At 50.5% G+C, this 22,782-nt stretch overlaps 3 protein-coding genes, 1 long non-coding RNA gene, 1 other non-coding gene and 1 pseudogene across 6 annotated transcripts; 2 read left to right on the top strand and 4 right to left on the bottom strand.

Moving 5' to 3' along the window:
• Positions 1-1,822: 1,822 nt before the first annotated feature.
• On the bottom strand, positions 1,823-1,903 carry TRNAL-AAG. The gene has a single exon. It is a non-coding gene; the product is annotated as a tRNA-Leu (tRNA).
• Positions 1,904-1,911: 8 nt separating this feature from the next.
• LOC112874125 (peptidyl-prolyl cis-trans isomerase FKBP16-1, chloroplastic) lies at positions 1,912-3,804 on the top strand. Of its 2 annotated transcripts, none has more exons than XM_025937309.1 (8): positions 1,912-2,087; positions 2,284-2,433; positions 2,532-2,566; positions 2,656-2,749; positions 2,849-2,909; positions 3,037-3,082; positions 3,198-3,268; positions 3,358-3,804. In XM_025937309.1, exons 1-8 carry the CDS (start codon positions 2,026-2,028, stop codon positions 3,433-3,435), a joined length of 597 nt encoding a protein of 198 aa, XP_025793094.1. In that variant the 5' UTR covers positions 1,912-2,025; the 3' UTR covers positions 3,436-3,804. The 2 variants fall into 2 exon arrangements, with proteins under 2 accessions (XP_025793094.1, XP_025793088.1); XM_025937303.1 differs by having other exon boundaries at positions 1,919-2,087; positions 2,236-2,433.
• Positions 3,805-3,827: 23 nt separating this feature from the next.
• Positions 3,828-5,841, bottom strand: LOC112885307 (annotated as a pseudogene).
• A 926-nt stretch (positions 5,842-6,767) lies between these two features.
• Positions 6,768-9,591, bottom strand: LOC112874140. The gene is made up of 3 exons (XR_003224908.1): positions 8,803-9,591; positions 8,609-8,724; positions 6,768-8,523 (listed from the first exon to the last, which is right to left on the bottom strand). It is a non-coding gene; the product is annotated as an uncharacterized LOC112874140 (long non-coding RNA).
• A 2,928-nt stretch (positions 9,592-12,519) lies between these two features.
• Positions 12,520-14,649, top strand: LOC112878749 (50S ribosomal protein L7/L12). Its single transcript, XM_025942962.1, has 2 exons — positions 12,520-12,681; positions 13,733-14,649. Exon 2 carries the CDS (start codon positions 13,766-13,768, stop codon positions 14,342-14,344), a length of 579 nt encoding a protein of 192 aa, XP_025798747.1. The 5' UTR covers positions 12,520-12,681; positions 13,733-13,765; the 3' UTR covers positions 14,345-14,649.
• A 409-nt stretch (positions 14,650-15,058) lies between these two features.
• Positions 15,059-15,991, bottom strand: LOC112879031. The gene has a single exon (XM_025943352.1). It carries the CDS (start codon positions 15,989-15,991, stop codon positions 15,059-15,061), a length of 933 nt encoding a protein of 310 aa, XP_025799137.1.
• Between the last annotated feature and the right edge of the window lie 6,791 nt (positions 15,992-22,782).

Raw genomic sequence — 22,782 nt, 5'->3', positions numbered from 1 at the left:
GATATCTCCCCGCTACGTCAGCTCTCACCCCATTCTCATCTTACCCCTCCAATGCACAGGCTATAGTGCCAGCTCTCACTTCTCTCTTCTTCACGTCAGCTTTTCTTTTTCAAATTTAATTATTTCAACCTCCACGGGGACTAATAGAAACGCGCCACGTCACTCCCGCCCCATCCCTCTCGCCCGACGTCAGCGCGCCGCCTCGCTCCCGCCCGCCTCCCGCCTGCCAACGCGGGCGAGAGCAAGGCGATAGCGCCCGCTCCCGTCCGACAGGATTACTCCCGCCTTCTCTCTCTCCCGCCCGCCTCTCTCCTCACTCCCGCCTGAGCTGGGCCGACAGGGGGGCGGTACCGCCCCCCATTGGCACCAGCCTGAGCAAGCAAGGGTTGGTGCTTAGATGTCTGATAATTGTTGAACCAAAGTCTAAGAAGGAAGAGGTTATGATTCGAGAAGAGAGAAGAGTCGTGGGAGAAAGGAGGTGGATGCATGCTGCCTATAGCCTTGTGTCGGGATGAAGAGAAAAAAAGGAAGCAGTTAGGGTTAATAAGAAGTTAAGAATTGATCTGGACTAATAATTGAGATCAAACAGGTATAAATATGAGTCACTTGACGTGGTGGCAGATGAAAAAGGAAATTCTTCAATTTGAAGGAATACAATAATCTCATAACTAGAGAAAATCTCTACAAAAATCAGATGAGAAAAGAGCTTGCTGTTTTGGTGATTATTAAATCAGAGTTTGCAATTTGAATTTTGTTAGAGATAAATAAATCTTTGGAGTATTCCTTTATGCTGTATTGTGTGCAAATTCGTCCGTCTCCGTTATGGAAGTGATTATTAATTACTTCCTGCTTTGAAGATAGGCCTTGATATCTAGAAAACCACATGCCCTTGAGCTAGAAGGAAATTAATTATAGTTTGAACGATAATTAATTTCATAACTAAGCACATAAGGGAATCTTTTATATTTCCAAATAGCCCACTAGGAAATTGTAGCAAGTTGTGCAGTCAAGGTTTTGCACGTGTGTGCCACTTGTGCCCAGCTACTAGTATTAATGAGTTAGGGAAGATGAGAGGATTTCAAAAGGTTAAGTACACTACTCTAATTTAACCAAGTAAATTAAACTTTCATCGGTGCAGCAGAAACCCAGCTTCAAATGATTCCTATCTGCAAGGAAAAGAACACTAATTTTTGCAGTGAAATGCTTTTGTCCGCCATCCATGTTTGAGAACTTTTCGGAGTTTGGATGGCAAGAAGCAAGATTATTGCAGAAAATTAAAATCAAACACACACAGCTTGATGAGAAAACGAGAGGCCTCGATTGACCCAAATAAAAGTCGTAGCAGAAAAGCATTCCTGGAGATTTTAAACAAGAAGGGAAAAAGTCATAACAGAAACAAAATTGTTTCATGAAATTAAAAATTCAAAGGAAAAACAAAATTATTTGACGAGAGTGGGGCGCCTGAGACTGAGAAGAGCATTCCTGGAGATTTTTAACAAGAAGGGAAAAAGTCGTAACAGAAACAAAATTGTTTCATGAAATTAAAAAATCAAAGGAAAAACAAAATTATTTGACTAGTGGGGCGCCTGAGAATGAGAAGAGCACTCCTGGAGATTTTTAACAAGGGAAAAAGTCGTAACAGAAAAAAAATGTGTTTCACGAAATTAAAAAATCAAAGAAAAAACAAAATTATTTGACGAGAGTGGGGCGCCTGAGACTGAGAAGAGCATTCCTGGAGATTTTTAACAGGAAGGGAAAAAGTCGTAACAGAAAAAAAATATGTTTCACGAAATTAAAAAATCAAAGGAAAAACAAAATTATTTGACGAGAGTGGGATTTGAACCCACGCCCTTTCGGACCAGAACCTTAATCTGGCGCCTTAGACCAACTCGGCCATCTCGTCATCTTGATAACGGTTTCCCGTTCTTCTTATCTAACCGAGCTACAGCTTTATCCCCTTTCGCCACACCCTTGCGCCATTATCCACTTCCTTCCCCGTCCGTAACCTTCCTCGGAGTCGCAACGATGGAGTCTGCGTCGCTCACGTCACTCGGCAATCCATTCCCGTGCACCTCCCAATCTCCAAGGTAATGCAGAACAGCATCTTCTAGATGAGAAAATTTGTGTGTCTCGCTCGTGTTCAGCTTTCTTAATTTCAACGATCCATTGAACTCTCTATGCGATTACGCGCCCCCCCACCCCCCCCCCCCCAACCCCCCAACCCCACCCAATCAGATACCGGTGTCCATCAGAGCCCAAGAAGATCCGTTTGGCATGCCGCAGGAGGGCTTCCCCTCTGAAGGCAACCTGTGAGATCTCTAGGCGGAGGGCAGTTTCAGGGATGGTGGTTCTTGGCGCAGCGACCTCATTCATCGACCCTCTTGTCCTCCCAGTGCCGGCGCAGGCAGCAATGCCGGAGCCTGACGTTATCAGGTAACCTGAATCGCCTAGCGTAACGAGTTGCAACGGTTAGATCGGTGGATTCGGTGGTTGGGGAATCTGATCTCTTGATTTCGTTTTGAAGTTTTCAGGTACCGGAAGCTGGACAGTGGAGTGATACTCGAAGGCAAGTATCACTGTAGCAGTGACGTTCTTGCAGAGTTTTCAGCCAAGTTTCTGACTACTCATGGAAGAATTGTGCTTATTGATCTGAAGATGTCGTCGAAGGGGAGGGACCTGAAGCACGGGAAGGCGATCTAGTGCAGTTCAACTACGTGTGCCGCCGTGCAAACGGTTATTTCGTGCATAGGTGTGTGAATTTTCCATAGACAATGTGCAGTCCATACGGTTTGATCGAGTCCCGTCGTCTGGCGGTCTCACCATGTTTTCCCTGCATTCTGTAACCCAGCACAGTAGACCAGTTCAGCGGCGAGAGCAAGCCGGTGACACTCCCACTTGGTGGAGAAGAGGTTATAAGCTTCACTGCTGAAATTTTTCACAATTTTCAGAAGTTCAGATCTCCTCTAGGTTCTCTCTGCCTCAGTTTCTGGTTATGTGAGTTTGTTTGATGTGAAATCTAGCTAATGTGTTGTTCAGATGATTCGAGGCCTTAAAGACGTCCTAATCGGGATGAAGGCTGGAGGTACTTTGGATATCAACCTAGTTCCAGACAGCATCAAGATGGTGCTGTGAATGTTGACAGTTAAAGAAAAAAGGTACAATTTTATTATATTTTTTCTTCTTGGCTTGATATGCAGGCAAGAGGAGGGCTTTAATTCCTCCTGAAGTTGGCTACATCAGTGAGACCTTGAAGCCCATACCAGAAGAGGTATAACAGTTTAGCCTTGAAGAACTATAGCTAATGTCCTCTTGTTTTTAAGCATTTTTAGGATTAATAAGTTTTCTTCACGACGACAGTTCGGACCACGGCGGAGTCTGCTGTCTCATGCCAAAGAGCCTCTGGTGTTTGAGGTTCAGATGCTGAAGGTCCTGTGATTCTGCATGTCTGTCATCGTATCATGATATCATCATCATCCTTGGTCAATACAGACGCTGTTCCAACTTCCAAGGGAGTCGTATAGTTCATTCTGAACTTGAATTTGCTCCCATGGAAAACGAAATCAGCGTCAGCAGGTTGAATTAATGAAAGATTCAAACAGCAGCCATCCAGCTTTTGTCAAAACATCGGACCCTCTGGATAGTTATGCACTGTAACTGGACAAGCGGATCAAAATTTTCAGAACTTCCTCATGGCCATTTGCAAACACATCATTCGTGAGCTGCAGGTCATTATGGTTGCCGTGTTACGCTGCAGATCCAGCAAGCAGTTTTTTTTCCCTGATAAATCAAAAGAGTGTTTTTTAACCAACTGCTAGAAAGTTAAAAAAAAGTGAATTTGAATGCCATCGCTGTTTATATGCAAAGATTTTATTGTTTATCCTCTCTCTCAATCGTGCAATAAGCGGTGTAGCCGCTGCGTTTCCTGGCTCCTCCGGCTCCGTGCTACAGGACACTACTGGAGCTGGAGCCGGAGGGAGCCAGGCCAAATGGGGCCTAAGAAGGGAACACCAATTTGAACAGCAGAACATGCAACTCCGGCCAGCTGCCGCCGCGACCATAAGGTGGAGCCGTCAAAGAGGCATCTCACCGGTGAGCCTGAGACGGCGACGGCGACGCCGCGCACGGTCATGTGTGGAGGGAGGAGGCTGCTGGCCGCCGCGGCGACGTAACCGCCGTTGCCAAGCCACGACGGCTCAGCGTGGCTGGCGGTGAGCACCCGGCGCCACAGCCTATGGTCCGGGAGCGACCTCAGCAGCGCGCCCACGACCTTGGCGCCCAAGAAGGAGCCGCGCATCCTCTTGCGATGGCCTGGGCAGCCGCCGCCAGCCGCGGCTCCGCCACGGCGTCGTCCGTGCCGCCGAGCACGTGCGCCTTGAAGAAGAACCAGTACTCCGCCGGTGGCAGCGTCCCGCAGGGTGATGGGGCTCCGTGGTGCCAAGATCAGCGACGTGCTTGCCGCTGCCGGTGACGATGACCCTGCTCCCTCGCCGCCCGCACCGCAGGGCCGGCATGATGGCGTTTTATCACCTGCTTCTTGCGCGTGTCGATGTTGTCGAACACGGCCAGGAACCTCTCGCCGCGTAGCGTTCGCTCTAGAAGCCTCAGGAGCTCGCCGGCGCCGGCGAGGCCGGCGCTTGGCGTGCTGGCAACAGTGAACAGAGATCGCAGAAGCTTCACGATCTCGCTGGCGACTGTGAGGCTCATGCAGTGGAAGTCCAGCAACAAGATCAGCGAGAAGCGGCGGCGCACCGCGGGCTCGTCGCAGACGTGCTGCACGAGGGTCATCTTCCCCAGGCCGGCGCGCCCGATTATCGGAAGGACGCCAAGCTCGCCGCCGCCGTCATCGTCTTGCAGCAAGAAGTCGATGACATGGCGCCGCTCGAGGTGCCGGCCGAACATCTGGGAGTCCGCGTAGATGTTCGTGGCCAGCGGCCGTTGCAGCGCCGGCTGGCAGCACTGCAGAAGCATGATGAACTCGGAAAGATCGCCGGAGATGCCCTCCATGTTCGCTAGGACGCCGTCGAGCTCGCCAACGCCACCGCCGCCGCGGAACAGCATCCTCCTGGCCGCGACGCGCAGGCGCTTTGCGGGGTTGAACGAGCTTGGCGAGAACAAAGACCGGCGCAGCCCCTCGTCGCCATGGCCGTCACCCTCGTCCTCGTCGGTCATCTCGCCCCCGAACACGTCGAGGAAGTAGCGCCCTCGGTGCGCGCCGCCGGCCTCCACCGCAAAAATGTTTTGCTACGCCATGGTGTAGCTACCCCCCTTATCTCTGGGCCGTTCAACCTGGTATCTGTGGTTGTGATGAATTGGTTCTGTGATCCTCCACCGGCCGTGATCCCTTTAGAACTGTGGTGTATGAAACTACATCTGGCGTGCAGCCAAACTCGGAAATTCGTCGGAGCAATATGTCCATGGCCTCACCCACCCTCTTTGCGTCACAGAGACCTTTGAGAAGCGGACTGATGACTGTGCCCACCCTCCAGCCCGCCTTGAGGACGAGGCCAAAGGAGGCGAAACCAAGCTCCAGGCGTCCCATGCGGCAGAAGCAACCGATGAGGATGTTGTAGGTGAACCTATTGGGAGCACCTTGTTCGGGGAGGCACGGGCCATCCGGTTGAAGAGGGAGACGACGAGCGCGGAGGTTGAGGAGCTCCTTCCCTGGGCGCGAGAGATGGCGGTAAGGAGCTGGTTGAAGGCGCGAACCGAGGCTGGCCTGGGGTGGGGGAGCAATTCGTCGAACAGCTTGACGGCGTCGTCGAGGCCGAGGCTTCCAGAGCGGACGCGGCCGGCGATGGGGCGCTCCAGCTCCAAGCATCGGTCACGCACGCGGCGGGACATGCCGGCGGGGCACGGCACGGCTAGCGGCCCGGCGAGGAGACGGACGGGCGGCCCTGCATCCGCCTCCGGGTCGTGTGGAGGCTCGATAGGTGGGGGCGGAGCAGCGCGTGCTGCGGCGTGGAGTGGGCGAGGGTTGGAATTGGAACGCTACCGGCGGCGGCTGCGGCGTTGGCTGGTTGGGGCGCCGGGGCGCCGGGCGTCAGGTGCCGCCGGGCGGTGGCCGTCCGAAGCGACGTGACGAACAGAGGCGGCGAGGAGGAGGCAGCCAAGAACGGAAACAGAGTGCAAACGGAGATGGGAGTTTCAGAGGCGACGCCATGGCCCATGGGCAGGATTGTTTTCTTCTTTGCTGAGTTTCTTTCAAAGCCCAAGGCCCAGACATCCAGGCGACCAGGCCCATTGTTTTCCTTGCTGCCAAATTCTGTAGGGAGGTTTCTTTACAAACGATGTGCTGCTTGTAACACGACCGAGGTTAATCTTTGTTCATATTTTCGCAGCCTGTCCATAATCATCGGCAAGTCTATTTCTCTGAACTAGTGTAATGTACGTCCGGCATGTACGCATTTAAAAAATCATTAATCATTATTAGACCACTCATTAACTCTCATGACACATTCGAGAGGGAAAAAAAGAAGAAAATCTCACTTTCCTGATCATCAAATCCTGTAGTAACTTGCTCATTCTCCATCATATCGCAATTAGCAAAATATTATAAAAGTTTTCCTACCATGTGCTCACATCGCTCACAACATAATAATCAGAGAAAAGAGAACAATGGTTGGAGTTGTAAAGGAAAGAAAATTCATATTGATGCACAAGCAAAACTTCTACACTAATGTTGTAAGCAAGATTCTCATCAACTCTACTCTACCGTACAAGGGAATTCACACTGTAATACACGAGAATGAAGTATAGTTAGCGTCCATCCTGGGATATCCAAATGTTTGTTCACAATACTGTATCTCATCCGCATCAGAACTTGCTTGTTTGTGCCTTTATCTACATGATCCTCCGAATTATTTATTCATTCTCTACGAGACAAACAGAAGACATTTCTATAGCCTGTAGCCAACGATGGTCTTATTCAGATGAATTCTAATCTAGAAGCAAAGGATATGTGTGGCTCATCACACCAATTGACAGTAACTCCTTTCTTGGTGTATCTACACATCAATAAAAGGCACGTAAAAAAAGAAACTCTTGCAAAAAAAACAGCATATTGTTCCAGGCAGCACAAGCCAAAGGAACAGTGTGGAGTTGACAATGGCTCTTCAACTTGGCGTGTGCTCTATCCTTCTGTCCTGAAGAAATGTTATGTCATTTCTCTAAATCCTTTTTCAAAAACCATCCAGGATGATATCGCAAACAGCATGAGTTTGTTCACGTACATAAACCATTCTCGGTTATAACCATCAGCAAGTGCGTTCATAAGCAGGAAGGTACATAAGCTAGTGTTGTTAAAACTTCTCCAAATTTAATGAAGATAAAACGGCTAACAATCGGTCATCTGTTCTTAGATAGAATTTGTAAATCCATAGCAAAATAGCCATGAGTGTGGTCAGCTCAAAAATCACTAATTGCAGAAAAGGAACAAAAAACTCTAACTTCGGTAGCTTGATAAATTATTATATTGTAGCCAACATAGTACAAGGCTACAAGATTTCAGCACCCACTAATTATTTTCACCATTCACCCCTACCCAAGAGGACTCTCTTTTCACTATTCTATGAAGAAACAAGGGATAAAGGTATGGAATGGAGAAAAAGCTCACAGTTTTGAGGCCACCAAATCTTAAGATAGTCTGAAACAAAATAATACAGTAGGTATTTAACATAGTGACATTGTACTCAGTGAAATACACTTGCCCTTTGAACCCACCAATATTTTTGTAGCAAGAATCGTCAGCCTTTGCAAAAAGCTTAATGCAATTGAGATCTTTCAGTAATATTTGTGCACATTACCTATGTATCAACAATCTTAACTGGCTCACCGACTCCTATATGATGATCAACCGCTGGATATGTTCGTCAACATTTCACAGATGGGTTAACAGGCAAATTTAACCTTAGCATGGAAGCAAGTCAAAAGACACGACATCATACAAAATGGCTAGAAGACATGAGATGCTCAGGTACCACCTAAAATAATAGAGTGAGAGATTTGCTACAATTTTCCCTGATCATGTTAGAGGTTACCCTAACTCAAATAATTTCCCCACATGCTCCCTGCAGTAACCAAATGATATCAGTGTGAGACTGTGAGCTCATATACGTTCCCAAAAAAAAAAAGCAGAATTCAGACTGCAATGCTACCTGGCATGTTGTGAAACCAAAACAACGTCAGATTTTAAATCAGAGGATAAATGTGTAGCTAAACTTATTATTGCACTTACAGTACACATATCTTATCACCATTCTACTTACATGTTTTAATAATAATTTTGAGGATAAATATGCTCTGCAAGCTAAATGGTCACATGTTCAGAACTCAATATGTTTTCTTGAACTCTGCATTAGCTGAACTGTCCCAAACATTCTCTCTGAATGTGAGCACAAGCGGTTGGTTGTAGTAGTACTATTATTTGCTCACACACCTGATTCCGTGGCATGGTTGCAGACAATGTTCTTCATGACTTAATCTGAACACTTGTGCACCCAGTCTCTATCGACACCCAGTCATCGCCTACAAAATCAATGGCAGTGAGGATCAGGCTTTCTGCCCCATATGTACTTGGGCTAGGATTCACAAGATCAGGGCATGGATTTACCGCAACCGACGCTCGAGCTCTTGATCCCGACGCCCCTAGTGTTCTGAAGATGCATGCCCTCGGTGTTGGAGCTGTGGCCAAATGGGTGGGCGGACGACGCGAGCACGCACGGGTCCCTGGTGTTCAATCAAAGATTAAATCTGTCGAAATTGTCGTATGCAATTTGGAGAGGGAAATCAGTTCGGATCAAACACCTGGAGGGGAAATCAGTTCGGATCATAAAGTAATTTGGCCTCGGCGTCGGTGTCCAGCTCGAAGTCGGCGTGGAAGGCGCGGTTGAGGAAGCTCTCGAGGTTCGGGCCGGGGCTGGCGGGGCTGTGCAGGTGCGTCGACAGCGCGTGCGAGGTTCCGCACGGCGGCGTGCGCGGTGGAGACGGCGGAGGAAGGCGTCGACGGGGAAGGCGGAGTTCTTCAGGCGCGTGATCTCCTCCAGCGCCTCGTCCCGCGTGCGCGTGGCCACGGCGAGCCTCCGGGAGAGGTCGGCCGCCGCGAGGCGCCACTGCTCGCCGTCCTCCGCGTCGCCGGGCCTTCCCGGCGCCACTGCTCGCCGTCCCCCGCGTCGACGGTCCTCCCGAGGCCGATATCGCCGACGGCGACGAGCGCGGGGTGGAGCGGCGCGTGAGGGAGACGGCACCGGTACACATACGGGAGATGAAGGGGAGGACCATGTCCTCCGGCGACGCCGCGGCCCCGCCGTTGGGCTGGGGGTACTGCTGCGGCTGCGGAGGTTTCTCGTGCTGCGGGGTGGGTGGGAGGTCGAGGTAGGGGGAGGGGAGGCAGGGCCGAGGTCGGAGAGGTAGAAGGGGAGGTCGTCAGCGACGGCGCCGAGGGGACGGGGACGGGTCGTAGGAGGAGCCTATGGCGTCGGAGTGGGTGGGTGGGCCGTGCCTCGGCCTGCATGTTCTCGGCGAGCAGAGGGGCTAGGGAGAAGGAAACGGCAGCCGCGGGCGGGGGTGAGCGCCGATTGCTGGGACTTGAGCGGGTATGCGCGGCGGGAAAGGGAACCATCAGGTGACGAAAAAAGATACTCTTTAGGAGAAACATTCTGCAACATTCGATTTCTACGAGTCTACCCCTTCTCTCACCTACTTCGGTGCTGATTGGTGGATGCAATAGAAAGGGTACGGCGGGTCCGATATGGATGAGAAGATATCGGTGAGAAATATTTTAAATTTTTTCGATTTTTATAGTAATAATGATGATAGATGATAGATAGATTTTATGACCATGCAAACATGCATGTTTGGTACAACTCCGACAGCATCATATCAGGATTGCACTATATATATATATAAATAATACGGAGATGATGCCAGCGACATAACCTCTCACACCATTGCAGCAACGCCATCGTCGTCATGGTGACCAACAGCAGGCGCGTAGCGCGCGACGGCGCAGTCGGCCGCGAAGAGGCTGGACGTGGCGAAGTCGCTCTCCCCTCTCATGGTGGGCATGGAGGCCCAGACGTAACCGCGCTCTCAAGCTTGACGACGAGGTTCCCTAGCTGCCGCAGCTTGGCGTCCACGGCCCGCCGATCCCGGAGCTGCCCCGCGAGGAGGTATATCGCCCTGCCCACCCATCGGCGACGACCGCGGACACGACGGCTTCAGCCATGCTCAAAAATTCCAAGACTGCCAGCTTAGCCACTTGAAGTGTCCACATGAGGATGCCGTGGTAAGACCATTACCATCGCGTTGTTGGTAAATGGTAATGAAGACCTGCTTGTTTCCTCAGTCCCTTTTTTCAAATATTTCTGGCTTTAGTATGTTGTAATCTTTGATTCTGGAGCAAATTGTTTTTGACATTTCCATGTATTTTGATCTCGGTAACCGACCGCCGATAACAAATATTCAGATCTCAAGAGGATGCCGAGATGATCTTCAGCTTTGGTCCAGTCGATGTAGCGACTCCCTGAGCAAAGAAAAGTTATTAGAATAGAGTGAATTTTTTTTCTATCTTGGTTAGTTAATAAAAGATGATCATGGAGTATAAAAAAGAAAAAAGATAAAGAAATAAAGACATCATGACTAGCAGATTTATACCTGCTAACCTACTGACTTCACCCTCCTGTCCCCGACCTGAAAACCGGAGCTGACTTATTATGCATTCAGAAAACCAAAATCTACAGCAGCCGTTGGATGGGTAATGTATGGCATCCGGGAAGGGGCAAGTCAGGTGTGACGTTCCTTCGGCACGAACGTTAGAGAATGAGAGAATTCCCTACAAGCCATTAGAAAATTTGGCAATTTCTTATCAACCACTGAAAATATTCTTGTGCCTTAGGAGCCACGGGTTTATTTTCTTATTTCCCTTAAAGCTATTGCCGTTCATTTTGGCACAAACAACAACTAACAGCAGGTCGCACTGACCATCTTGCCCTCATCTTCCACCTCGGGCGCCTGCAGGAGTAGGGCCTTCTCCACCAGCTCCGGGTAGCGCGAGTCCAGCAGCGTCAACTGCACTGAGTTCTAGCTTACGCCCCTGCTGCTGCCTCCGCTGGTAGCCGCCGCGGCACTGGCCACGGAGCCACGCCGGTCGCGATGAGGGAGAGGACAAGGTCCTGAGGAGAAGGAGCGTGTCGGTGTTTTACCATCACACCCACCGAGGGATACCCCCGAAGTGGTAAGTTTGTAGGTAGGGGATCGCCGAGATCAAGAACTTGAAGGTGCAAAGGAACACAAGGTTTAGACACGTTCGGACCGCCGAGAGCGTAATACCCTACGTCCTGTATGGTTTGTATTGCCTTTTGATGATGATGATTATCCCCGAGGGGGTCCCTGTCCACCCTTGTCCACCCTTATATAGTCTACGAGTCCTACTCGAGTACTTCTCGGGTAGTTTCCTACCGTGTTCGACTAGTTTCACTACTGTATGAGCAATCCTACTGTATTACGAGCAGTTACAATAGATGTAGGGCATGAACCATGTCCCATCCCGTATCCTAAGAGAAGTGTGCCACTTGGACAGTTCCGTGTGACCAGGTCTGACAGAGCGGTAGGGCGCAGCGGTCATCCCTCCTCCTCTACATCCTCCCCTCACATGTCCACAAGCTATCATCCTCCTCCTCCGTCACTGTACTTTCCCACCCCACTCTCGCCGGCGAGCTGCTGGAGCTGGCCGCGGCCACGGATGGCACGACGCGTGTCGGCGGTGGCGCGGTAGTGACGTACCCCGACGCGGTGGTGTGCCCCGACGAGCGGAGGGACCCAGTCCTCCTCCTCGGCGGCGGGTGGCGGTTGGCTCGCCGCGGCGACGCGCGCCATCACGACGTGGAGCGGGCCGCGGTCACGCCGTGGTCCGGCACCCGGAGCGCGCCCGCAGCCGCGAAGCCCATCCGTTTGGCCCACCCTTCCAACACCGTCTCCGCACACGGCCGCCGCCACCGCTTGCGCCCCGCCGCGGAGTTGTCGAGGCAGCCGCCTCCTCCTCCTCCTCCTCCTCCAGCTCCTTGGTGTAGCTCCTGCACGAACATAGGAACGTGCCGAGCATGACCTGCATTGTGACTACCATGCCGGCGAGTGCGATCCTGAACCACTCGTCGAAGTTGAGCCGTCGCCATCTTGCCAGCTGGCGGAGGACGGTGCGGTGGGCCAGAGCGCGAGGCTTGCTGCTGCCCAGCCGCGGCCTCGGCTGGGGGGGGGGGGTGGCAGGGTGGCGACGCCAGCACCGGTATCGGCTGCACTGGAGCTGGAGGTCGTCATCGCGTCCGACGCATCGTGTGGGGAAGACGAGGGCAGAATGGTCAGTGCGACTTGCTGTATATGCCGTTTGATCCAAATTGGACGGTAATAACGCCAAGAAAAAAAATAAATTGATGGTTTCTAAAACAGCAATTTTTCGATGAATGATAAGAGATTGCCAACTTTTCCCAAAGCTTTGCAGGCATAAGCCCCTTAACAATTCACGCCGCCCGCTCAGGGCTCAGGGCCTCACGTTTATCTCCTCCCCCCTGTTTCTTAGACCTTTCCCCTTCTCTCGGCCTCTCTCTCCCTGGCGGCGACGGCTGGGCGAGTGGCGGCGCCATTTCTCACGTCTTCGCCCAGCCCTTTGCCGGCGACGAGCGCATCCTCCAGGTATGCCCGCCCCTTCTCCTTCCTTCTGCTGTGCGAGACGGACCACCCCAAACCCTAACAAAACTATCTGTATTCCGATCTGAATCCACTTACAATATATTACCTACGAACTTCGATTTCGTTTGCAAAAATTATCGGGTGTACATGTGTACGTACACCCGTGTCCTATGCTGGGTCCGCCCCGGGGAGGAAGTATCACTGGAGGGGTTCATCGTGGATGAGCTGGATTTAGTTCATCGTGTTGGATTTTTTTTTGAATCGAGGCCGCCCCCATTTCCATTACTCAAAACGGAAATACCATAGGTTCAAGAGTACAGATAGGAGGGAGAGGAGGGGGGGGGGGGGGGCGGTGAGAACTAGGCAACTGGGGAACCTAGCACGCGCAGCCCTCTGATTCAAGTTGTAGGACTACGCGAGGCCTCGTGTTGGAATTTGGAAGCCTTGATCCTTATGCCTGTTGTTCCTTCGCGTTAGGGTATCAATTTGTGAATCATTTAGGTTTCAGTTGGGAAAAAAAATCTTTTGCCGGTTAACCAATGGACTGATTAATCGGCGAGGGCAAGATCAATGTGATGGTTTGCTCCTAATATTAACGTTCAGATTGATTATTAGATTTCTCTGCTCATGATTTGTACTTCACCAACACTGATTGAACCTCGTGCTGTATCTGTTGCTCTCCCCTGCATATTGGTATGCAGCATCTGTGAACTGGGTGAAGCTAAAGCATCTCACCTTTTATGGATGTTGGGAAATGGTTATATGACGCTCATTTTTCATGGATCAAGTTATTCTGCTGGTATAGGTGCGAATGCAATGCCAGCTTATCCAAATAATCTATTACGTATTTTTTGTTAGCTTCAAAACATGTAAGATAGCCACCTTGGAATGCTGGACTTGTCAACATTTTATTAAGTTGTCCTCTTTTAGGGGGGGCACACACATGCCTCCGTTTGTGCTAAAAAACACTTGCCGTTCAAAATGATCTCTGAGCATGTAGAAAGTTTTCACGGCGCTCCCATTTGCTGTTAATTTTGTTTGGGTCCTTGTGCAGGGAGAGTGCTCCACTCACATAGCTGATAGTAGGATGAGTCTCTGTACAATAGCAAGACGGCTATGTCTTTCAAGACCATCCTCTGGCAGTCGTCTTTCAGCAGTTTGGGCTCATCTATACAGCACTGAGGCTGTAAAGGACACAGGTGCTATGAAGTACAAATACCCTGATGTATACGATCCTTATGGGCCTATGGCACCACCATCAGAGAAAGTTGTGGATTTAGCTGACCGCATTGCTGCTCTCCCTCCTGAGGAGATCAAACAGATCGCTCCAGCCCTCCTCTTCAGACTGAACCAAGAGCCACCGCAGGCGATATCTGGTCAGGGTTTCAGTTTTGGTCCGCAGGGTGGTTCTGGGGCTGGCGGTGCAAAGGCTGAGGAGAAGAAAGCTGAGAAGACAGTCTTCGATGTAAAGTTGGAGAAATTCGATGCTGCTGCAAAGATCAAGATTATTAAGGAGATCCGGACGTTTACTGATTTGGGGCTGAAGGAGGCGAAGGAGCTTGTGGAGAAGGCCCCTGTCGTTCTGAAGCAATCACTTACAAAGGAGGAAGCGGAAGCAATCATAGAGAAGATCAAGACTGCTGGTGGTGTTGCTGTGATGGAGTGAGGGGATCTTCTGGACACAACAGAACTTCTTATCTTCTAGTTTTTGTTGTTACCATTATCGGGCATTTGAGATTGCACATTGCCGTGCCTATGTGCTGATGAATGAAATGGTTCAGCTATGTTTGTAACCAAAGTGAGAAGGGAACTAGAGTTTAGTTGCTATGATGATAACTTTGACTTCTTCCACAATAAGCTTTCGTTGTCTCTTGACACATTTTCTGGTGGAGTGCCGTGCACCATAACTCAGTGAATGAGTGTGGACACCATTGCCATGAATCTGATGTCTCGTACCTTCTTTTTCTTTAATTTTGGTATCTGTTATAACTCAAAAAACACCTTGCAATCGCTGAAATCTTTATCTCGCAGTTCAAGCACAATGTAAGATTATTATTGTTCTATTGATCTGTCCAATGAGCCTCATCTCTGTAATTAAACACCTTTTGTGCTCGTGTTGATGAACAATAATAATCTGGTGGAGTTTTGATGAAATGTTTGCATGTTTGGCATTTCGTCTGGTGTGCTTGGAACTTGGATAAATTACCAGTGACTGAAACTTTGGTTCACCTGAAGTATTCCTTGTTAAAAATTTGTAAAGCTGAATAAGCTTTCAATGTGACTCATATCAATAGATCAGTGGCACACATCAAAACAAGAACATGATCATTGTCCCACCCCACCCTCCCTCTGAATTTCAACCTTCCTACATGGCACAGCCTCATTCCGTCCTCCATGCCTGAAGGAAGAAACAGAAGTCAGTCCCTTCACTCTGGATGCCATTCCCTCCGCTGTCCTCTTGGATCTCCGGTGGCACGCCGGGCTTGAAGACGAAGGCTGCCTGCGAGCCCGGTCCGGCGAAGAGCCAGTCGTGCACGTCCCAGATTACCTGCACCGGCGCCTGGTCGACGAGCACCGTCTCGTTGCCCCGGAACTTCCACTGCAGGTTCTTGACGTGCAGCAGCACGAAGCCGTCCACCGTGACCCACATCTCCGGGTCCCTGATGGTACCGGCGGCGGGCGAGCACTCGATGACGATGTCGTGCTCCTTGCTCCTCCTGGCGTCGAGCCGCGCGCGCGCGGAGAAGCTGCGGCGGCCGAACACGCTCTCCCGGCGGCACACCAGCACGGGGTCCTCAAGCGACGGCCGGGCCTTGGTCCGCTTGTACGCGTCCTTCTTGGAGTCGCCGAGCAGGAGGACGACCTCGTCGTTGCTCACCAGCGCGACGTAGTAGCCGCCGGCGGGCTCCGGGCTGCTGCAAGCCGCGAACTTGGCGCTCCGGAGGTCCCAGAACATGTCGACGCGGTCGCCGCCGCCGACGTCGAGCGCCTTGCTGCCCTTCTTGCTCCAGAACGGCCACGGCTTCAGCTCCACCTTGTGGGACGCCGCCCCGTCGTCGTCGTCGGGCCGGTCGATGGAGACGGTGAAGGACTGGTTGATGAGGTTCTTGTTCCAGACGGCGGTGACGAGGCGCGGGGCGCCGCTGATCTTGGCGAGGTACACCGTCACCGTGGAGCACTGCGCCACGGCCGCCGAGGACGGCGCCCTGCCGGCGGCGGTGGCGGAGTCGTCGCACGACGTCGCGCCACTGCTGCACCCGGCGTGCTCCTCCATCTTGCTGTACGGCTCGCAAGATTTGGAGCGCTTGTGCATGATCAAGAAAAATCAATCCCCCGTGCTGCTGTTTTTATTTGTATCTGTTAACAACAAGACCAAACGCATTGGCATGAGCTGCTCCACATTCGTCGCGTCAAGAACATGTTGGCCATGATCGAGAATCAGGATCCTCCACGCTCGTCATGGGCTGCATCCGAATGCGTGGGCATGAACGACATGGATGAACAGTTAGAAAAAAAAAGTGGGGAAGGGAAGAACACATCTGGGCATGGAATGAATCAAGAATCGAACAAAAGAAAAATGGCCATGAGCAATTGGACGTGAGGAACATACCTTAATGTCGGTTTGCAATCATTTTTTTGGGTGGTCAGTTTGCAATCAGCTGCTGTAGGAAGACTATCTTTATTTAGAAAGAGGAAATTCCTATTTGGGTTTGGGTGCGAGAAAGGAGGCTGACGGAAACGAAGAAATGACCAGGAGACAGAAAGTAAAAAGGTCACGGGTATCTCAAAATAGTTGCAGCACCTTTTATTTTCTTTTTTTGAATATATATAAGTTTTGCGAGTGGAACGACGATCTTGCCTGAACAAATGGCATTTGTTCCGGCCGTCGGCGTAATACGCTACGCCCGCGGGCACAAATCAATTCCAACCATTTCGGAATCTTCATTGAAACCTTCTCTGTATAAAACGGAGGCGCATCTGAAAGCAACGGGACAGTGGGCAGCTGTTGGCTGCTTGCAACACTCTGATCCAATCTGAGTCGTTTCATAAGTTCAGTGGTGGATTCATTCCAGCTTGAGGACAGCGTAAACATGTATGTTCAACGGAAGAAACATCGCGCCTGCACTAGTGGGGTACAATACTGTGGCAATTTTGAGGCAACGAACATAGGTTTTCACGAGCATAGGATTTATGTTGCCGTGCGCTGAAGCGTGCACCGCGCCCGATGGCCGGGCAGTGGCGAGGCAGCCCGCCCGTCGCCGTCAGCACGTCCCTCGACGCGGCGAGGCGAAGGGTCCGGAAGGACTCGAGCTCCAACAGCAGGCCATGGCGCTTGACTGTCTGTGCTGGCTGCATTGCCCTCCAAAGCCGCCTTGTTTCGGTCCCCTCCAAAATCTCACTGCTCCCACTCTCTCAGCAGCTAGCCTCTCCCTCTCCATCGATCTCCATCCTCATCGATCACAAGCATCCTCTCATCAACCGTTGATGCACGCAGCAACGCGCATGGTCGTATATATACGTTGAGCCATCAGGCACGCATGCGCCGGAAATGAATGATCCATCTGCATTGCAATCAGGTAGGGGGCGTGGCACGTATTGCCTGCACCCTCAAGGCCTCAGGCCCTTTCTTTCCTGTTCTTGTTTGGAGCAGTGAAGTTGATGAAAGAGACCAATGCAGAAAGATGCATGTTGGGTCTGTGAAACACAGCTCGAACCAGCCGCTGGTGTGGCTTTGAAATTTCCCACTTCTGTCTTCCCTAGCTTGTATGATATTGGGTACCCGTATCATGTATCTTGGTGTGTGCTTGATGCCACCAATGTCTTCCCTAACTTTTACCTACTGAGGGTTCAACAAGACCATTTAAATGGGTCCAAAGAAAAAGATGATTTATCTGTAATAGTGTATACTGGACCCAAATATTATGATCAATCTGGCATCAACATGCAAATGTCATATTGAGCTTGAGATATCCATTCATCATGAACCATTCATCCATCAGGACAGTCTTGCTCACAACGTTGTCCTTCCAAGCAACCAACATACCAACTGATATATAACAACATTTGATCAAAATGGTTACAAAACCACTTCCAGAAAAGAAAGTCAGAAGCCAAAAGGAATACATGGATCAAATAACAGACTGTCATGTAGAGTGCACAAGTGTAGCATTCAGTCATCAGGTTGGTGCCATCAATTCAGCTGGTACCTAGCTAGTAGTGCTTAGTTCCTGGAAAATAAAATTACCATGTAATTAACGCAGTTTATAAAAAAGTTAGCTAGCCAGTTCCGATAGTTTATGTCAAAATAAAGTACACTGCAAATTGTTCTCTCCTTAAGTTCAACATGGCGTAAAAGAGTTTTCTCGGCATAAAGGGAGGGTCTCACTTTGGTGTTTCTGAACTCTGAGCATAGTGAGATCAAACTATGAGGACTACAATTCCACGGTACTAATTGGCTGCAAAAAAACAGATGTGAAGTATCTTGTAAATTGCCAATCGAGGTTCAGACCGAACCCTTTGGTATTAAGAACGCCTGATCTTCAGTGAACCTTGGGAATGTTGAAAAGATAGACGAAAACGTGGTTCAGACCAAACTTGTTGTAGCAGAGACAACGATAACTGAACATATAATTGACCAGACCACAACATCGCTGGAGTAGGCTGACTCAGAATTCTGCAATTCAGTATGCTGTTCACGTGAACATATGCTGTTTCTCTGAAGATTGAAATGGCACATACTTTTATCTCTCTTCCACGAATTTGATTAATAATCTTGCAATTTTCTAGGAAACTTGTTCACATCCACACACGCTTCTTCTCCCAACTTACAAATTACACACATACTTCCGATTTCTCTCTTCCACAAATCAGAGTCAGGATGCACTGGTTTCTACAGAGCAGAGTGACCGAACCCTCTGTCAGACTCATCCCCGGTCTTCAATTCAGCAACGCTGCTACCTATTCTGATGTGTCCACTAGCAGGGACGGATTGCTGGTCGCCAGTTTGAGCACTAGTCGCTTCCTTGTCAAACGTTCAGTGAAGAAATGGATGCTCTATTTAAGGGGACAATCTGCAGACGGACCTGAACCTGTGCGGCTCCTCACCGTTGCAGAGAAATGAGTTCCAACCAGGCTTCCAGCAGCGGTAACAGAAGGAACTTGGCAGTTGGTTGACGAACGCTGGGGGCAGCCGCGAGGACTCCAAGAGGAACGGAACCAGCCCGAACGCGGCGACACTCCGGCGAGCCGTGGCTGGAAGCACAGATGCTTTTCTTCTCGACCTAGGGGATAGGGCCGTGAGGATCATCTCCGAGTGCTAGCTAGGGACGTGAGAGGAGAATCCCCGCCGTGTCTGGGGCTTTAAGTGGACGGAGTCTTGCGCCAGAGCTCACCGGCGGCGGCGCGGCATCGCCGGTTGTCTCGCGTCCGGCCGGAAGATTTGCAGAAGGACCTTAAAACTTTACAAAAACACCCTTTCTTTGGATTGCGATTAATAAACGCGATCCAGATATATGCAAAATACCCCCTAAATTGGATCGCAATTAATAATCGCGATCCGAATATATGCAAAATACCCCCTGTTTCGGGTCCAAAAATTTACAAATAGCACCCTCGTCTGCATAAGCTTTGCCTCCTGCCGAATTGATCGAGCGACAAGAAGAAAGAAATGGAAGGGAAGACGCTAGCAGCTGCCGCCGCCTGCTTTTTGCCGTCCTGCTGTCGTGTCAGCACCAGCCGGCGGCGGCCATGTCCAAGTTCTGCCGCTGCAACAAGCAGTGCTACGCCGATTGCACGGAGTACGGCGGCCAATACCTCTGCAACTTCGAGTGCTTGTTATTTTGAGGCATCAACCGAGAGTCGCCCGATGCAGGTAAGCTGTCGGCACCGGCGGCGAGCCCCGCCGGCCGCACCGTCATGGCGTCATCTGGCGATCGTGGCCGGCGGAGGGAGCAGCCATCCGCGCGAGCCACCACCAGGGCCTACGCTCGTCGCCGGGCTCCAGCGCCGCGCCTGACGAATGGAAGAGCGCCCCCTGCGATTCGTCTGATCCGAACCGCAGAACTCGGATCGGACGGTGCGGCGGACCCAAGGGGTGGACGGTACTTCAAATACCGACCACCCGGCGGTATCTGAATTCTGGTACAACGACCACCCCCGGGGTTCCCGGGAACGCCTCCGCCGCTTCGCGCCGGGCTCGCCGGAGCGCCACCACTCTCCGGTCGTCCTCCTCGTCCAGCCACACCCTTGTACTTCCCTTCGTCGGAGGGCTCGCCGCCGCCCTGCCACCCGTGCTGGCAGCCCAAGTCTAGGAGTCGGTAAGATCTGTCGACAAGAAGGCACAGCCGCCCAGCACCGAGGTTGCCGGAGGGGCGGCGGGACGTAATCGTCGGCGGGGAACGGCTGGTCGTACGTACCTAGATCTGGCCAGTGTACCCTGACTAACTAGTATTATCCTGTTGGGCCCCCGTGTCGGCCTGGGCCTACCTGGCTGGCGGTATTCGAACACGTACGCTGCGCTTTGGATGGGGCTGGGCGCGCCCGGGTCCGTCGGGACCGTGTGCAATGCAGCGGCGCTCGACGCGACGCGTGGTCCGGCTAGCCGTCGCCGTCGCTGATTCGCCGCCCCCGCGCGCGTCTACCCGTGCGCAGCGCCATGCCTGCCGCCATCTGCCGCGCGTGCGCAATGCCACCCGCACCCGGCCGGCGGCGTGCGGCGCGAAGCAGAACCCGCACGCACTGGCTTCCACCCACAGCTTGAGTTCAGATTGGTCAGACGGAGCAGCAGTTCATCCGCATTAACTCTGTGGGCACGTATCCCGACTAAGCTAAAGCATGTGGCGAGTGCCAGAGTGGAGGCGACGGTGGCCAGTCCAACGCCGGCGCTGACCGGCCGCCGCACGTAGACAGCGGTCGTACGCGCTAGATGCTGAAAGAGACAGAAGGCTTTGCCAGATTGGATCCCATCCAAATTCCAACTTTTCACGCTCTCTCCATCACATCAATTTTCGGACACATACATGGAGCAGTAAATATATGTAAAAAAATAACTAATTGCACAGTTTAATTGTACATCACGAGACGAATCTTTTTAGCCTAGTTAGTCCATAATTAGATAAAATTTGTCAAATATAAACGAAAGCGCTACAGTATCGTGTTGCAAAAAATTTGCAATCTAAACAGCCCCTGATGTTTTCTGAATTTGCTCCTGATGCAGGCATGTAAAAGAAGAACGAGAAGATCATAAGAACATTTGTTCTGATGATGCGACGCAGCACGTTTCTATTCTTGGCCTTGCGCGGCGCTCTTCTCGCACTGATAGATGGTGGTCAGATCGAGTCGCTTTGCTTGGTCAGAATCGCCACCACACCCAGGCAGCCTCCGCGTCCCCGTCGTCGAAGTGACTCCCGCCGCCGCCGCCGCCCGTGTGCGTGCCGCGACGACGACCGGTGCCGGGAGTGGCCGGGAATTGGAGCCGCACGATCTCGCACGCACGCTCCATCGTGCAGCACGTTGCCCACGTTGAGGCTGGCTAGCTAGCTAGACTACGGTAGCAATGCTTAAAGCAATTTCACCATAAATGTTGTGCTCATTTGGTCGGTGATGAAAGTAAGGTGCAGATTGGCTAGCTGGGTTCGCTTGCACCCAACCGATAAACAGGATTCCATTCTAGCAGACTGCTTATAAGTTACTACCTTCGTTCTAGAATATAATAATTTTTTACCTTCGTCCTAGAATATAAAAACTTTTTAATTTAGTTAAAGTCAAATATTTTCATCTTTGACCAATAACATCTTCAAAATTAATTATTTTTAAATAGAAAAAATTACATATTATTATAACTAAACTAATAGCATCTTTATATTGTCAATCTTTATGATTTTTTACCATCTACAGTCAAAGTTTAAAAAGTCTGACTTGGAGAAAATCTAAAGCTAGCTATATTCTGAGATGGAGATAGTATAATCGTATCAAGTACCTGCACTTTTTAGAAGGAAAAAAATCTTTTGATGTTGACAGTACCAATTAGGCTCTTACTCCCTCAATCCAATAATATAGGGCATCCTAACATTTTTGTGATAGATTAAGAAGATAAGGAAATGACGCATGTACCCCTATTTAATATCTTATTTGGTTGTTATTTTGCTGATTTCATGGTTAGCCGGGAATAATTACTTTCCAAAAATATCCTAGAATGCTTTATATTTGGATATAATTTTTGACCCTTCGATACCTTACGACGTACGGTTATCGGTCCTCCTAGGCTCTTATCCACTTTCTTTCCGTTGACAATACCAATTGGCATAGCGTGGCGGACGAGCGGGTTATTGAGATGACGACGCTAGCTGCTTGGATTACTGAGACTGAAAGGTATGCTCCAACTGCAAGAGACGCCGACAGATGCCCAAGAGCCACCGGCATCGCCTGACAGTAGCTTTTCTAGCTCCATCGGATAGATGGCGATCGAGAAAAAGACAGGTCAAATGCAGTTTTGCTGACCCGCGCACACGCGCTAGGATAGAGATCAGCACGTATAGTTTTTTTTTAAAAAAAAATTGAACACATTACGTGAGAGCCTCTCGCTCCATGTTGATAATCCTAATGACACAAAATATAAATAATGAAAAATGCGACACATTTTGAGATGCAGGAATGAATGAGTCAATCTTACCGAGTCCGATACTGTCCGAGGTTCCTAGTTCAAACCGCCAAGAGTCCGTTCGGATCCATCCAGGTATTTTCCTCCGTTCTTTCTTCTGGACTCCAAGTGTTAATGCCATCGTGAAACTTTTCCGGGTTTTCTCATGGCTCACAAGTGATATAAAACCATGAGCATATCACTAACATATTTGTGGCCGCTTGCACTTGGACGTGCGTATGTATCTGCTCCGCATGCAATCGTGCATGGTCAGCCAAACGGTGCTCTGACTGATCTCATCAGATCAGCTGCCAACGCCGCACCTCCGGAATGCAGTTCGATCACACACCGTGTTTGAATTCATGCATGCATGCATGGCTTGGCTTGTTTGGTTTCTTTCTTTTGTTTTTTTTGTTTTTGCAAAAATCTTGAAGGACACGTACAGTCCAACGACTTTTTAAATAAAG

Source organism: Panicum hallii, chromosome 1, assembly GCF_002211085.1.
Source record: "Panicum hallii strain FIL2 chromosome 1, PHallii_v3.1, whole genome shotgun sequence".
Taxonomy (NCBI): domain Eukaryota; kingdom Viridiplantae; phylum Streptophyta; class Magnoliopsida; order Poales; family Poaceae; genus Panicum; species Panicum hallii.
This window is presented reverse-complemented; position numbering and strand designations above follow the sequence as displayed.

Coding starts and splice junctions, on each gene's coding strand:
- LOC112874125 (XM_025937303.1), top strand. CDS start 2,026: ATGGAGTCTGCGTCGCTCACGTCACTCGGCAATCCATTCCCGTGCACC. Junction 2,910..3,036: donor TCCCACTTGGTGGAGAAGAG/GTTATAAGCTTC, acceptor TGTGTTGTTCAG/ATGATTCGAGGCCTTAAAGA. Junction 3,083..3,197: donor AATCGGGATGAAGGCTGGAG/GTACTTTGGATA, acceptor CTTGATATGCAG/GCAAGAGGAGGGCTTTAATT.
- LOC112878749 (XM_025942962.1), top strand. CDS start 13,766: ATGAGTCTCTGTACAATAGCAAGACGGCTATGTCTTTCAAGACCATCC.
- LOC112879031 (XM_025943352.1), bottom strand. CDS start 15,991: ATGCACAAGCGCTCCAAATCTTGCGAGCCGTACAGCAAGATGGAGGAG.